The 16,120-nt window shown below is 39.7% G+C and overlaps 2 protein-coding genes across 2 annotated transcripts; both read left to right on the top strand.

Annotated features, from left to right (window-relative positions):
• The first annotated feature begins 154 nt into the window (after positions 1-154).
• Positions 155-7,294, top strand: LOC134869747 (intestinal-type alkaline phosphatase-like). The gene is made up of 11 exons (XM_063891630.1): positions 155-300; positions 732-848; positions 2,086-2,201; positions 2,948-3,122; positions 3,511-3,683; positions 4,085-4,210; positions 4,320-4,389; positions 4,664-4,798; positions 5,916-6,107; positions 6,262-6,372; positions 6,759-7,294. Exons 1-11 carry the CDS (start codon positions 225-227, stop codon positions 7,028-7,030), a joined length of 1,563 nt encoding a protein of 520 aa, XP_063747700.1. The 5' UTR covers positions 155-224; the 3' UTR covers positions 7,031-7,294.
• A 559-nt stretch (positions 7,295-7,853) lies between these two features.
• Positions 7,854-16,120, top strand: ankle1 (ankyrin repeat and LEM domain containing 1). The gene is made up of 9 exons (XM_063890677.1): positions 7,854-8,232; positions 9,087-9,239; positions 9,549-9,654; positions 9,757-9,880; positions 10,003-12,468; positions 12,865-13,033; positions 13,688-13,850; positions 13,929-14,061; positions 14,776-16,120. The coding sequence occupies exons 1-9, from the start codon at positions 8,165-8,167 to the stop codon at positions 14,943-14,945; spliced, it is 3,552 nt and encodes a 1,183-aa protein (XP_063746747.1). The 5' UTR covers positions 7,854-8,164; the 3' UTR covers positions 14,946-16,120.

Raw genomic sequence — 16,120 nt, 5'->3', positions numbered from 1 at the left:
TCTGAGGCTGTATTGCACATTAGCAAACCTTGAACCAATAAGCACAGGGTTAAGATCAATAATCAGTGACTGAACGGGGGGGTGTATATTATCTCATATACTGTATAACCTGTGGGTCATGTTAATGGGCTCTTCCATGTGCCCTTTGCTCCTTGACTGCAGCTATAAATGGTGTGTGGACAAAAACTTTTCCAATTTTTTTTAATTCTTATATTGCCGACACCATGGCCAGGAAACTTAGACACATTTTTACGGGATTGTTGATTTTGATTTCAGTGCATTGGACTGTGTCTGTTTCAGGTAAGGATCGGTTACAGATTGCTACTCTTAGACAAAAATGTTATATCTGCGGAAACTAAGATGGCTGACTTTAAGGTGTCACTTTTTACACCTTGATTTTAATGGCAACACATGCCAAACTGTACGAACACAAACAAATCAACTTACAGTTTAAGAATAAATTGGTTGGAACTGCTATGAACTATTCTTAAATATTCACTAATTATGTTACTAATTTGTTACAAAAATGACTTTGTCTTATTTGTTTTAGCATTGTGAGGAACAGACCTGTCCTGCATGAATTTGCTAGTTTAATTGGCAGTGATGAGCACATTTGTGTTATTGCAGTTCCCAATGGATTGATGATATGTACTTAAAATATAACAGCACATTTATCTAAGTCACTTTTGATTGTGGACGACAATAGCATTTTGTCTTGATATTGCTTTTAGAGGAAGAACTCCATGCTAGCTACTGGAACAACAAGGCAAGACAGGCTCTTCACACTGCCCTAAATGTTCAGCCTGATGTCCACCAAGCCAAAAACCTCATCCTCTTCCTCGGGGACGGTGAGTCTGAGTTTTTCCCAGCATTTAAGAAGTTTCTTTCATTTGTGTTTCCTTTGAATTCAGTTTGTGTGTTCAGGTAAGAATAGGCCATTATAGCTTGCAAAAGTGAGTCTCGGCATTATTGTGGTGTTCACCACAACAACAGTACAACAGAATACAATAGAAAACCAAACCGCTATTTGTTCTCCAAAAAGCATGGACTTATGGGAAGAAAGACATTAATGTGTGACATCTGATCACCAGCAGTTATTACTGCTTAGAAAGCCAAGCATAACAAACTGAACTGAGGCTAAACCACATTCTACACTGCATGAGAAGCTATTTCCACATGTGCCCTTACAGTAACTGAACAGCCAAAATGATAAATCCTTACAAATAATTCACCAAGGTCTAATACATAGCTAAAGTTTTGAAAACGATTTCTATTAAATACGTTTCAACTTCCCTTAATACTGAAATATCTTAACTCTAAGGATGACTGGTTAACAGATTATACTATATTATTATAAATTAAAAATGAATACAACATATCTTACACAATATTTAGATGTTAAGAATAAATTGAAATGGAAAAAAAGAAAATAATAATCTGCCCATTTAGCTTTTGCCATGACCTGGGGCCGGGGACACACACACACACACACACACACACACACACACACACACACACACACACACACACACACACACACACACACACACACACACACACACACACACACACACACACACACACACACACACACACACACACACACACACACACACACACACACACACGATTTATAGATCAATTATAGATTTATGGTTACTGCTGCCTCCACCCTAAACCCACATACCTGCTGACTGCAGCACATTTGAGATTCTATCAGTGTTTAGGAATGATCAGAAGCATTTATCACTCCATAAAGTACATGAACACTAGTTTATTGATACAGCTTCTTAGCATTGCGATATTATAACTTCACGAGGAAGAATTATATATTTGATTAGGAACTCAAGACATTTTGCAGATTTTTGTTGAATACATTATGAGATTTTCATAGGCATGTTTAATCCGATCAAGTGCTGTCTTGCTTGGCATGTTTTGTTATCTTAAATAACTTGGATGTCTTTCAACAGTTTTTTATACTGTCATATCTGCTGCGCCTTATGAAGTTCATGCTGCACAATAGCAGCCCTGTTCCTGCCTTGCCTATGTGATTCAACACTCATGTGTGTTTCCACCTGCTTCCAGGTATGGGGATGCCGACAGTGACTGCTGCCCGGATCCTCAAAGGCCAGTTGGCAGGACAATCTGGGGAAGAGACCAGTCTGGTTATGGATACCTTTACTCACCTGGCACTCTCTAAGGTCAGCCCACTCTGACGAACACAATTGGAGTCCCACTCAGGAATGTGCATTTAAACTCTCTGAAAAAAGACAAGATGCATGGCCTTCTTGTAAGACATTAAACAATCCCATGTACTGTCTCAGTAATTATAGGAAAAGAAGGTGTGTCATAAATGCCAGGAAATTCGGCAGTACTGACCATCTCAAAGAGAGTATTGCTCATCCTTGTAGTTATAGCTCATATTGTATTTAGTGATAAACGGTTGATGAAATGTTATTATGTTACGTTGCTTATTGCTTTATTTTGCCGATGTTTGCATTCATCGTTTTTAAACCTTAAATAATGCTTATTACCTGGAATTAAAAATGGTATTAACTTTCTTTAAGGTTAGAAGATGTTTGATTAGTGATTTTCAAAGTAAATTTCTATATAGGCCTCTTTACAAAAAGAGTTGCGAAGGAATTGTGTGGCTCGGGCTAACATTAGGCAGTTTGATCAGAAATCAACAAAACAACAACAACAATGTGAGCAGGCTGCATTTTGAGGCTGGATAGTCATGATCAACATGTACAACATAGAATGCCAACTTGACACAGGTCGCCAGTTATATTTCTCTTGACTGTGACTCTCAGTCTGTAACACAGACCAACACCATTTGACCAAATCTTATAAATAGTAAAATAATTCCAAAATGCATGCAGTGTTGTCTGCATATAGCAAATGGATGGGAGCATCTACTAAATGCTTTAGATATTTGCCTCTGCAGACATACAACGTGGACCAGCAGATGCCTGACAGCGCTGGCACAGCCACAGCCTACTTATGTGGTGTGAAGGCCAACTACGGCACCCTGGGCGTCACTGCTTCAACTCCAAGGTACAACTGTAGTGCCACCTACGGGAATGAAGTCACATCTATTCTGCACCGTGCCAAGAAAGCAGGTAAGCTCAGCCTCAAACACCTTAGCTTGATACTGTTTAATTTTGGACTTAGACTGACTTAGATGAGTCCTTGTTGATGTGTAATCAACTAAAGATATTTACTCAGACAGCATCACTCTTTACTTACTTTGCTGGTTTATTCATGTTATTCTCATATAAACGTCTGTCACTCAAAAGATCGATCATTTTTACATATCCATAGATCTAATCTTTAAAGGTTTTCAAATGTTCTATGAAACATGAATTACAGTACTATTAATACACAGTTTATCTGAACTAAAATGTGCATGTTGCGAAAAACACATTGAAAAAAAGACTTTGTATCTGTGGATAATATCTGTCTTCAAAATGCATTTTGTTTCACATTTTGAGCTGCTCTGTGTTATAGGAAAGTCTGTAGGAATTGTCACTACAACCAGAGTGCAGCATGCCTCTCCTGGAGCAAACTACGCTCACATCGCCAACCGAGGCTGGTATGCTGACTCCTACCTCACCACTGAGGCCATCCAAAACGGCTGCCGGGATATTGCTTACCAGCTAGTTCATAACACGGAGATAAATGTAAGTGTAAATAAGTATTTCTGTAGCAAAACACTAGAAGAACAAGTGTGGCTCAGCATAGTTTTCTAGAATATGTCTGAATCATTAGTAATTAGGATGAATGATAATTGATATTTACAACATTATCCCAATCATTAGGAAGACATAATAAGCAAACCATTTGACTATTACCAGACAACCAGGGATTGGATGAATACCTAGCAATACAATACTCATATAGAACCACTACATTAGGTATTTTAAGAAAACATATGAGGCCTCAACTCTTACTCGGTTCTCAACTGTTTTCATAATTATATCCCATCACTATCAACAACAAAAGAAAACTTCTAATTTACACAAGAAAAATATACCACAATATTTTGCAGTATATAAACTGCTACCATGTCACTTCATACCAGGTCATACTTGGTGGAGGTCGTCAGTACATGTTTCCGGTAAACATAAAAGACCCAGAGTATCCATCTTATACAGGAGACCGAGAGGATGGACAAAATCTTGTTGCAGAGTGGCTCAAAAATAAACAGGTAATTTGTTCCAAGGGTACTTACTGAAATAATCTTCAAATGTGTATTGTTTCCCCCACCCTTCCAAAATCTTTGGTTGAATTCCTTTGTTTTTATTCATTACCCACAGAAAGCTAAATATGTTTGGAACAAAGCTGAATTTGATGCTGTCAATCCAAAAAATACAGACTTCCTGATGGGTAAGAACTATTTCCTTCACCATTTTGACCTTCAATTAATCATTTATTCCTGATTACTTCTTCATCATACCACAATAACAACAATATTGTGTGCTTAAAGGACTAATAGCAATCTCTGAGATCAAATAGAGTGACTCAAAATCTCAATAAAAATAAATATGTATACCGTCTCTTACACTCTCTCATTTGCAATTTAGCTATTTTCTGCACAACTCAAATTATGCACATTTAATTGTATCTAATCAAAACTGGACAAAACATTTTCTGCATTTAGGTCTCTTTGAGCCCAAAGACTGCCACTACGAGTTGGAGCGTGATTCTTCTATGGACCCCTCCCTGGCAGAGATGACGGAAAAAGCTATTAAGATTCTCAGCAAGAACCCAAAGGGATTTTACCTCTTTGTAGAAGATAAGTGGATTTGTTTTCTCCCAGACAGCAAACAACCAAATAAATGTACTTTCAGTGTTTCTGTCTTTTACACATAGACTGTATAAATAATGGACGTAGTATCCGTAACGTCACTCATAGGTTTGTGAAGAGCCGTAATGAAGCTCAAAGTGGGCGACTCCCACCGTCGACATGTTCTCAGTCTACCTCCCGCCCACTCCCGGCTAATCCACATATGGACATAGGGTTGGAGCTGAAGCAGGCGTGGCTACTGAAACACGCCCATCTAGCTCGAAGCTACCAAGCTAGCGAAGGCTTCCAAGCTAGGCTTCATGCTACCGTATGCTACTCTCATGCGGTAGTATTTTCTCCAGCGGCAAGGTGGCTATCATACGCTCCCGTTTAGCATCGTGGGCGTGTTGCTCGAAGGCTAACCCACGGCTAATTAGCTAGCTAACGAGCTAATCTAACAAGTGAGCAGACGATACTTTATACATTCTATGGAGCAGACACACTGATAACTAGTGCTAAAATATAAATAAAATAATAATAAAATTTCACTTACAGAAAAAACTGGAGACCAGACTTCTTGGACGGTCTGTTAGTACAATTAATCGCACAGCGGCCATATTATGTCTGATATTTGCATTCAAAAGGCACCAACAGCACCACCTAGCAGAGCAGACAACTAGCGGCTAGCGCCCACTGACGGCGCTAACCTGTCAATCAAAGCGACCGCGCCCTTAATTATGCATAACTTTAAGCCTTAATATAATTAAAACGGGAGAGTTATATAGAAATTCACCCTCCTCAAAGTTGTCATGAATATGGAAATTAGCTATAGAGACCAAAAGCAATTTTTGTACCATGCTGTAAACATGTTTATTTCTGCTGTAAAAATTGGCATTTTAACATGGTATGTTATGGTATGCTATGTAAATTGCCCTGTTTTGGAGCCAGGCCACGCGGCCATTCGATGAACTGCAGTTTTTGGCACTTCCGTATGTGTTTCACTGCTCAACCCCGGAGGTTGCCCCTTGCTTTTACACCATACATTAACTTCAATTCTGAATAACTTATGTGAGGGAAAAACTGCTGATACTAATTTGTTATTGAATTACTTTCTTTTGAACTTTAAGTGGGAGAATTGACCATGGCCACCATGGAGGGCGGGCCAAAAGGGCGCTCTATGAGACTGTTGAATTTGACAAGGCGATCGGGCGAGCGGCTGAGCTCACCAGTGAGCTGGATACCCTGTCTGTGGTCACCGCTGACCACTCCCATGTCTTTGCTTTTGGAGGAAGTTCTGCCAGAGGCAATTCTGTTTTTGGTAAAAAAAATAAAAATAAAAAAAATAATAATAACTACGATAATAATAAACAACCTATAATTTGATAAAAACAGCTAGGTTTAATAATAAAAAGGGGATTTCATCTGATGATCCACATTTGAACAATAATTCCACCTTTATATTATAATTACAGGGGTGTCTAGCTCAGTAGCTGAAGACAATAAGCACTTCACCACTGCTGTCTATGGAAATGGACCAGGGTGGCGCAATGGAACCCGTCCAGATATGAATGAGTCAATTTCATGTAAGTATACAGTGATAATACTTCTAGAAATGACTAAGTCATTTAATAGCTCCATCTTGTGGTGTAACAGCATTCCTACTGGATAAGCACAGAACTCCATGTAGGTGTTCAGAGTGACACAAATGTCAAGATGAAGTCCATGAACAACAGCAACAACAACAACAACAACAACAACAACAACAACTAAAAAGTGCTATTGGTGCAAGCAAATGTTGGTTCTTTTTAAAGGGCAGCAAATCATTCCAGTGTAATACATTTAAAATGTCTATCTATAGAGTCAAAGCTTTGCAGCTGTTTGCCATTTGGCTGTTTTTTTATTTTATTTTTGCTATACAGATGTGCACAATTTAGTTACTATAACGGTCTTTTGTCCTTTACTTCCTCAGCGGCTGATGATTACCGTCAGCAGGCTCCTGTCCCGCTTGATTCAGAGACCCACGGCATAGAGGATGTTGCCATATTTGCCAAAGGTCCCATGTCACACCTTTTCCATGGGGTCCAGGAGCAGAACTACATTGCCCATGTCATGGCTTATGCTGCCTGCCTGGAGCCCTACGAGGACTGTAAATTGCCCGAGCCCGACCACGCTGGATCCATCCACCCCAGCCTGCTGCTCCTCCTGATGGGCCTCCTTCTCCACTATTTCTGCTCTCTCTAAGATGAAAGCCTTTGTATCATTTCCTGACCTTGAAATAACTGTGATAGCTGACATCTTGGTTAAAAATAACTTATTCTTTACACTGTGTTAAATTTAAGAACTGTATATTTGCAAACTTTTTGAGATCAGTTATTTTAAGTAACAGTTGAGTTTATGGGCAGCAACAAATTGTAACAATTGAAACATAATTTTGTAAAATACAATGAAACATCTGCATTTATTGTACGATGATCAAAACAAAAATAAACATTGCTCAGAGCCAAACCTATGTTTTTGGTGCATTTTAACCCTTTACACATATTTTGATATTTGATTTGAATCCAATAAAATATGGGGCTCCCACATGGTGGAATGAGCAGAAAGCAGCAGAAACTCTTCGGTGCAAACTGAAAACGTAACTGTTTTCATTGTATCTGGGCAATTCAATTCCTGCAATAGAACAAAAAGCACTTTAAAGAGTTAGCTTAGGCCTTGTCATAAATTCACCAGCAGTTACAATGATATGACTGGCTTGAGGTGAATATATTCTTAAATAATATGTAATGTAATGTGGTTTATAAAAAATATATAAGATTTCTGAAATGGCACATTTGAACAGTTTTTCTTACGTCAGGCTATGACTTATTTGCATGATCTTTCATCCAAAAAGACCTCACATCTCACATAAACTGTTTTGGTTAAATATCGATAAAAAACATGCACCGCCCTTTGAATTTATGTCTCACTTGATTGGGTGAGATAAAAGCATTGTCCAATCAAAGACACTACTGGGTGGGACTTCCGCCTGCTGGCAGAAAGTAGGAGCGTTTGGGGGGAATTTCAATCACAATACTCTGCTCCTCGAAAACTAACATTACGTGGATAAACAACTGATCTTCCGAGATTGAAAACAATACCTGTACCTGTATTCAAGTACTTGGGGGAAACAAAGTGTATTACACATTGAATGGTGGCTCACTGTTCATAAAAAATATAGTTTGATGTTTGCAGGAACAGTTTCTGCATTTCCTCAGTCGCTAATATTTTAGCTAGCTAGCCTCGATTAAACGTGACCCTGCTGCATGGATCTGTGCGATGGGCTAATCAGTGGATGCAGATACATGATTACAGATCATTTATGAACGGATAACGCTGATGATGGATCCAAAGACGAGGAAGCTTGCAAGTCAACTGTGTGAAGCTGTGAAAGATGGAGAACCGAGGTAAGATCAGCCCCTCTTCTCTTTGTTTTGTCCAGACATGCCTTTTGTTGATAATATGCTACACCTCTCTGAAATGCATGTCAGCGCGTAACTACCACTACCCATCTTGCACGATCTTAAAGTATCCCTAGCTAATTTCCCGATGCAATAGCATAAGTACATGAAGTTGGTTTTGATGAGTTGAAAAGATAGTTGTTTATTCATTGCTTTGGTGTTATCACTTCGTTTGTAGGTCCTTGGTGTGCCAACCCACACAGTTTAAAATAAAACGTGATTTCCGGTTGGTTGATCATTGTTTATAAAATAATTATCAGCATAAGGGTTACTTTAAGTTACCACGGTTTCCCGGTCTGTGTTTGATCTTTTATATTTTCATTCGTTTATTGACACTGCAATGTTACACTGAATAAAAAGGTATAAAGAAAGTTATATGTTTTACAGAAAAAGCCAGATAATGTAAAATAAAACGTAGGCTACCTGGTTTGGCTTCATTTTTTCATACACTACAGATGTATTTTTCATTTGTATACATAATGTTTAATGTACATATAAACAAGGTGACCTCACATACAGGGTGTATCATTTTGAAGTTTTAAAAAACCAATAATGATATTCGTAACTATCAACTTGGTGAGGTCCAAGTATATTGTCACAAGTTGCACACAACATACCCCCTTAATAGTATTAGTATGTGTTTAGTTTGTCGATCTTCAAACACAGAAGCTATTGCTAGGATATAACTCATTATGCTTTCTGTTCCACCTTTATTCAGAACTGCAACATGTTGCAGGACATCATTTTTCAATCCACTAAAACTATATCCTACATTGTAACATATATTTATTTATTGGCAGATCTGTGCAGCTGCTTCTTACCCAAGGTGCATCCCCTGACCTGGTGGGTAGTAAAGGGGTGTCTGCAGTACATTTGGCTGCTGGAAAAGAGACTGAGAAGAACACACGCTGCTTGAAAATGTTACTACAATATGGAGCAGACCCCAATATCAGGTATGGAGAAAAACAGTGAGAAGAAAAATAATTAGATATTTTTGCCTGCTTGAATCTCAACTCATTTTAAAATTGTTTTTGAAGTGACACATGCATTACTGTTGCTCGTTTTGACAACACAGCAACGGTAGGTGTTCATGTATGGATTTTTTAGCAATTTTCAATGGACTTGTTTGCATTATATAATGTCTGCATTGAATCTTCTTCTGTTTAGAAATATGTCACAATACAGTCCCAAAATGGTGTGGAACTTTGTTGAGCATAATGATAATGTTATGTTTTGTAACGTTTTTGTTATATTTCTTCCAGGTCATCAGATGGCTTTACTCCTCTTCACATCGCTGCAATGTGGGGGTGTTTTCAAAATCTGAAGCTACTTTTGATCAATGGAGGGAATCCCAATATTAAAGATAATGTAAGAATTGTTTTTTAAGTGCAGCCACAGCTGAGCTGTAACAAGATATCTGCCTTTGTGTTTTTAATGGTAACTTTTGTTCTCTTTGACATACATATTTAGGAAGGGAATACACCAGGGCAGCTTGCAGAACAGGAGGAGAATTGCAAATGTGCCCAGCTCCTTAAGGAGTACCAGTCCAGCTCTGTCGACACAGAGGAGGACGACTTGCCTCAATTCCAATACTGTAAGAAAGTTTCTTTGAAGCCATGGTTGTTATTAAGGATTTTTTCCCCAAAAATTTGCTTGAGTAGTAGTCGTTTTTATTTTTTAGGACTATTGTTGATATGTCTCTTTCTTTCTCCTCAGCTGTGTATTCAGACCAAACAGACGTGTCCAGCCTTCCTGAATCAGACCACAGCATCAGTTCCCATTCTTCCATGATAAGTGACTTTGGTGAAGCCCCATTGAGCAGCACAAGGCGCTCATCATTTTTCAACCTGTCTAACTTTAATGGAAGGCCAAATTGCAGTGGAATATCATATAATAGGCTTTCTGATGTGGACAATAAGAGTCATCCCAGTCATGAAAGGAACTCTGCCTCCTCATATCGGGCTTCTGAAGGTCCCTCCCTATTATCAAGCACTCGCATATCTACAGTGGGAACTGCAGCTGCAATGCCGACTCTTAGGGAGGATGAGTTATTTACTGACTATGATGTGTTCCCATCAGAAGCAACTGAACATGCTTCAAAAACTGATGGCAGAATCTTGCCCTCCAGAAGAGACACTCTCCCAGCATTTCCCTACAGGCGAGCAAGCCGAAAGAGTGTGAGCTTCAGAAATGAAGATGAATATTTCCCTGTCTTTAGTCCTGAATCTCCCAAACAGCCTCCATGCGTTGATGGCAACCAGTGCACCAGCAATGTACCATTTAACATGTCTGAGTACTCTGACTTTCTGGATTCAGAACGCACGGCCACTGTTCTACACATGCAGGGCATCGACGTCACATCGCCGGATCACGTTTATGTTTTTTGCAGGGAGAGCAGTGAGAGCACAGAGGAGGAAATGGAGAAAACAGTGTTCAGTCACTGTGCTTTGGAAGAGAGTGAGGATGAACAGGAGGTTGTGTGTGCAAAACAGGCTCAGGTGAATATACCAGTACAGCCAGCCTCTTCCAATGTTGGCAGCATTAGCAGTGGGACTGGTAGTAGTCATTATAGTAGCTGTGATAGCGACCATTACACCAGTGCCCTCGATGCTTCTTTACACCCCAGACGCCTTCTACTCCAAGATGCAGAGGGGTTTTCTCTGGAGGACGAATCTGCCAGAAAGATTTCTACAAACATTGATTCTAAAATAACAACGCCCGATTGTTATCTTCCACCTGTTCAAACAGCATCTCAGATGGATTCAAAATCTGAAACTAAAGAGCATGTAGCTGCAGTACTTGAAAAACAGGCCCTGTTTAACGTCAGATCCCCAAACAATGATGTGTTTGAGGCTAGTAGTGGTCCTGTTGTGGCCACTTCATGTGAAAGTGTTGACCAGCCAGTGGATGATGCGGCTCAGGCAACACTGGAAAATGTCATCCTCCCGCTAACACCAAGTCCATTTGTAACAGGCAGGACTCGCTCGAGGTTGAGTCGCTGCTCAATGAGAACAAGCCAGACCCCCGAGAGCCTCCTCTTCTCGTCTTCTCTGTTTGAAGAAACCCTCCCCACACCAGTTCGAACACGCCGCCAAACGCCCAGATCTCATTGCAGTGAGGACTTTTACAGATCACCACACAACCCTTTCAATACACATTCTTATTCAGGGAAATGCACAGGAGGAGACTCTCTGCCTTCTAATTGCAGGGACACACAATCCAGCACCCTCAGAGCAGACTCTAGCAGTAGCCAAGCTGACACTTTCATCCTCCCCAGGAGCGTCACTGACTCAGCTTCTGAATCGCAGACTCTGTCTGACACGGTCATGCTGGAGGAAAACCGGGACTCCTCGATGGATGCTTATGAAAGGAACCTTGCAGAGGTTGTACTGGCCATGCGTGCCCATGGTCTCGCTGAAGACAGGGAGTTTCTGTCTGATGATCTGACAAGTACAGATGAGGAAACAACAAAGAGAAATGTAAATAATGCTCCTGGTGAGGACAGATTAGATGGCGTAAAATACAAAGATGTGTCGATCACTGAGGAATCTGAGGACAGCTCTCAGCCGGAGTCCGTTTCATCTTCATCAAGCTCTGACTATTTTTCCCCAAGGAGGTCCAGGGAAGTATCTGATCTTCCTCGCACTCCAGGCACCGGATGCACCCCGAGGTACAGCATGAGCCGGCTGTCGAGCTGCCGCAGGTCACAGCACTTGGCTAACCTGTCTTTCACTCCTGGAGGTCGCCCGCTTATTCAGGATCTGGAGGAACCAGTGGAGTACCTCTACACCGATTCAGAACAGGGCCACAAGCTGATCGAGACCCACGTCCCGCCTATGGCAAACACCTCGCTCTGCTCCAGCATGAGTACAAGCAGCAGCGAGGAGACAATCCTCTATGACTGGCGCACCATGCCGAATGCCAGGGAGACCAGAGAGAAGGAGAACCACAAGCCACAGATGGAGCTACAGCAGCAGGAAAAACATGGCAACAAGGGTTTTTTGGACACCAAAGGGTTGACTGACAAGGAGCTGAGGTTCAGGCTGGTGGAGCTGGGAGAGAACCCGGGTCCTTTCAACTGCCATACCAGGCCTTCGTACATGCGAAGGCTAATCCACCTGATGCAGGAGTCAACTTCCCAATCACCTCATCCGCAGAAGCAGTTAGACCAGCCACAAACAGGTAACGTTAGTGCTCTTTATTACTACTGTAGCTATCACTACATAATAATTGTTTTTCTGATTGTTGGTTTGGATTGTGAGCAGTTTTTTGCTGAGATATGGAAAACGTTGAAGAAGATAGAATGTAACACATTTATTGTGATATAATATTCAGTATGTTCTTATCAAAATGGATAATTGTCCTCTGAAGTAGTGAAATAATTGTGGCTTTCAGACCATATAACCACTCCTAATGAAGCATGAAAATGAAATTAGTTATTTGAAATGAATATCACCACCACTGTTCGGGAATTCAAGTAGGCATCACTTTGTGGGCGGATTGAGAAGCACGAATGAGGCATTTGATTGAACTTATTATTATTGAGCTTTTTGCTTTTCTCTCATTTGAACAATTTAGATGTAGGTTATAGTCCAGAAATGCGCTGGGCCCTGCGGACTTTCGAGCTGCCTGATTGCAAGGCTGACGAGCAGGCTCTGTGCCAGCAGTTTGATCAGCCTGATCAGAACAGAAAGTGGAGGGAGGGCCTCATCAAGTCCAGCTTCAACTACCTGCTGCTTGACCCCAGGTCTGCTCTCTCCTGTTTTGTGTTTTTCTTTGCTTCCATCTGGGAAATGTTGCTAGGCTCTCTCAGGAAAGATGATTTGCACTGCAATTGCCTAAAAGTGCCTTATGTGTCGAGATAATTCAATTATTATTTCCACAACCCGCTGCTTGTTATTAGAACATCAGCCTATGTTGTATGTAAACAACAACCATTTATCATTTTGGGATCAGCTTAAGAAGTTCGTACACTGATATGATGTCCCATAACTAGTGACATTCAAAACAAGGGAAATTGTAAATCCTATTACCTTTATCTGAGATGACCAAAAAACATTAAAACATTTTTGGCAAAACATTTTCAGTTTCCATAATAGTGTCTTAATAATGAGAGTGTGGTCAACTCATAATATCTGTGTATTTGTATTTATTAGGCTTCGTCATCACTTTCACAAACAAGGTTTTTTTTCCCTGATTAAACCCAATGTACACATAGACAAACAAGATGTAAAAATGAACAGTATTAATTGTAACTCTCACAAATAGCAAGGTTTAACTCCTTGTGTATGTGAAGGTATATTTGGGTCTGACTTGTTTCCTCTTAATCACTTCCTCTCTGATAAACACCTCTCAAACTCAAATATAACTCAATCGGTCGTGCTTTTTTCTTCTGTGCCAGAGTTACGAAAAACCTCCCCTTCCGCAGTCAAACCATGACTCCACAGGAGTGTTTCCAGACATTCGTCCATGCTATATTTTACGTGGGCAAAGGAAAGCGCTCCCGCCCCTACAGCCACCTCTACGAGGCTTTAGAATACTTCAAAGGAGACAAAACATCCAAGGTAAGGCACCAAACTGAGTTTACCTTCATTTAAATAAATCAGATGTAAAATGACCTTTATTTATTTTCTGTGTGACAGAAACTGTGCCCCAAAGTGCAGCACATCCTTCAGGTGTGGAGCGCAGAGCAGGGCGTCGTCTCTCTGCATTGTTTCCAGAATGTTATTCCAGTGGAGGCTTTCACAAGAGAGGCCTGCATGGTGGAGGCCATCGGTGAGTACAAGGAGGGCTGAAACGCATCAGCAATTATCTCTGTTGAGTGGCAGTGACGTAACCCACCTCTGCTTTGTATTAGGGTGTGAAATCATCCTGTCAATGTTTTTTTTTTTATGAGCAGCCTGAGCCAATTTTTGTTCAAGTATAATCTAGTAGTTAAACGTAAAAAAACGTAGCAAAATGCTCCAGCTCGAGAAATAATACTAATTTCATCTAGAGTTATAACCTGTTTTATTGTTTAAGTCCATTTGACTGCTTACACATTTTCAGGGTCATTGATATGTTTTGTGTCATTGATTTTTTTTTGCCCCATAACCAGGAAAATTCATAATTTAAGGATGATCAAAATGTTGAAAAATAAAGCAACATGTAATCTTAAAACATTTATAGACCTTTTAGACCCCTAAATGTTATTCGAATGTGTTATATGAAGCACATTTTGCAATGTTTTGGCTGTCTTATGTTCTTAATTTTTCACTATTTTAATAATTTAACATTTGAAAGGATCTTCACAGTTTATGCGATAAATTAATAATTTGTATTAATTGATACGCTGCAGGTTTACATTTCATAATTCGACTGAATAAGTGGTGTCTCTTAATCTTAAGAAGAGAAATCCCTAAATGAACACAAGTGAAACAACAAATTTGGAGAACATTGATCTTTCAATCTGACATGTCAATAATCTACAGAATTCTCCAATTGTTCCAGGGTTGAAGATGCTAACCAATCAGAAGCGTGGAGATTATTATGGCGTGGTGTCAAACTGGCAGTTGAAGAAGAAACGGGAGCTAGGCGTCCACCTGCTTTACCGGGCCATGCAGATCTTCCTGGCTGAGGGTGAGAGGCAGCTCAGACCAGCAGACATCAGACAGAAGTGACCCCCACTGGAGGGGATATGAATAGCAACTGAATGCAAACAGACAAAAGGGGTCGTTTGCTAATATTAACATTATTTAAAAATCATTCTTTTTGCATTTGAAAGTGTTTCATGAAAGATTCCACATTAATGCTGCCCAGTGAAAATTGATCAAAGATTTCTGTATTTGTGTACTATGTGGGTTTGTGATAAGTTCCCTTGCTTTATTCCTTTAAAAAATGGATTTGGGTGACTGAACATGATGTATTCAAGTGTTTACAAAGGAACCCTGGTTTGCTTTAAAAACTGTATCATGGTAAATTTAGCAGAGGCTGGTTCTTGGCACAATAGGTTTCAGGGATTATTCAAAAATGAATTTGTACATTTCTTTTAGAAACTTAATGTGATATGTGTTTACATGGTTGGATTCCCATTCTATTTGTTGTGCTATGTTTTCTTTTTTAAATTGTTAAAAGACACATTGCTGGCATTCTGATATAATTGTGTCCAGTATTAAGAGTAATTCTAAGTGTGTATACAGTAGTATATCAATCTCAGTCTAAGGATCTTTACAATGTAAAGATCATTAGACTGCTCAAGTAGATATCAGAACTAGATTTTATTAGTAACCTAATGTGTATAAAGCTGTGATTTGGTGTCATAATCTTTATAATTTTGTTTCACAATCTCCTCTCAATGTCTACATCTTAATGTCCAGAGAGCAAGCTTCAAAACCATTATCTCCTCAGGTTAAAACAAGAGAAACTATCTGGAAGGTGAACTTATATTTTTACACAAAAAGCATTAATACTAATTATTAATAACAATTTTTGTATTTTACAACTCTTTTTCAAGTCCAAATACCCAGGTCGAAGAAGATCGAAGCATGAGATCACAGACGGGAGTGAAACCCCTGACATGTGGCATTTACTTTTAATTATCAAGGTAATGTAGTGAAACAAATATCTATGATAATTACGTTATAAAACCATGTACAATGATTAGGTGTGCAGACAGTATCCAGTTCTCTTCTTTGTAAAAGTTAAACACCCTTATACTTCTACGGTCACTACTGCATTGTGTAGCCCTTGTGTAAATATAGTCAAAAGAAAAAAGAAACCTGAACTGGATGAGTTGTTTTGTCCTTTTCCTAGGTTTCCCTCTAGTGGACAAAATAAAAAGAAATGTTTTTCTTCA

This window comes from Eleginops maclovinus, chromosome 9, assembly GCF_036324505.1.
Source record: "Eleginops maclovinus isolate JMC-PN-2008 ecotype Puerto Natales chromosome 9, JC_Emac_rtc_rv5, whole genome shotgun sequence".
Taxonomy (NCBI): domain Eukaryota; kingdom Metazoa; phylum Chordata; class Actinopteri; order Perciformes; family Eleginopidae; genus Eleginops; species Eleginops maclovinus.
Note: the sequence above shows the minus strand (reverse complement) of the source record. Positions and strands in the feature narration are given on the sequence as shown.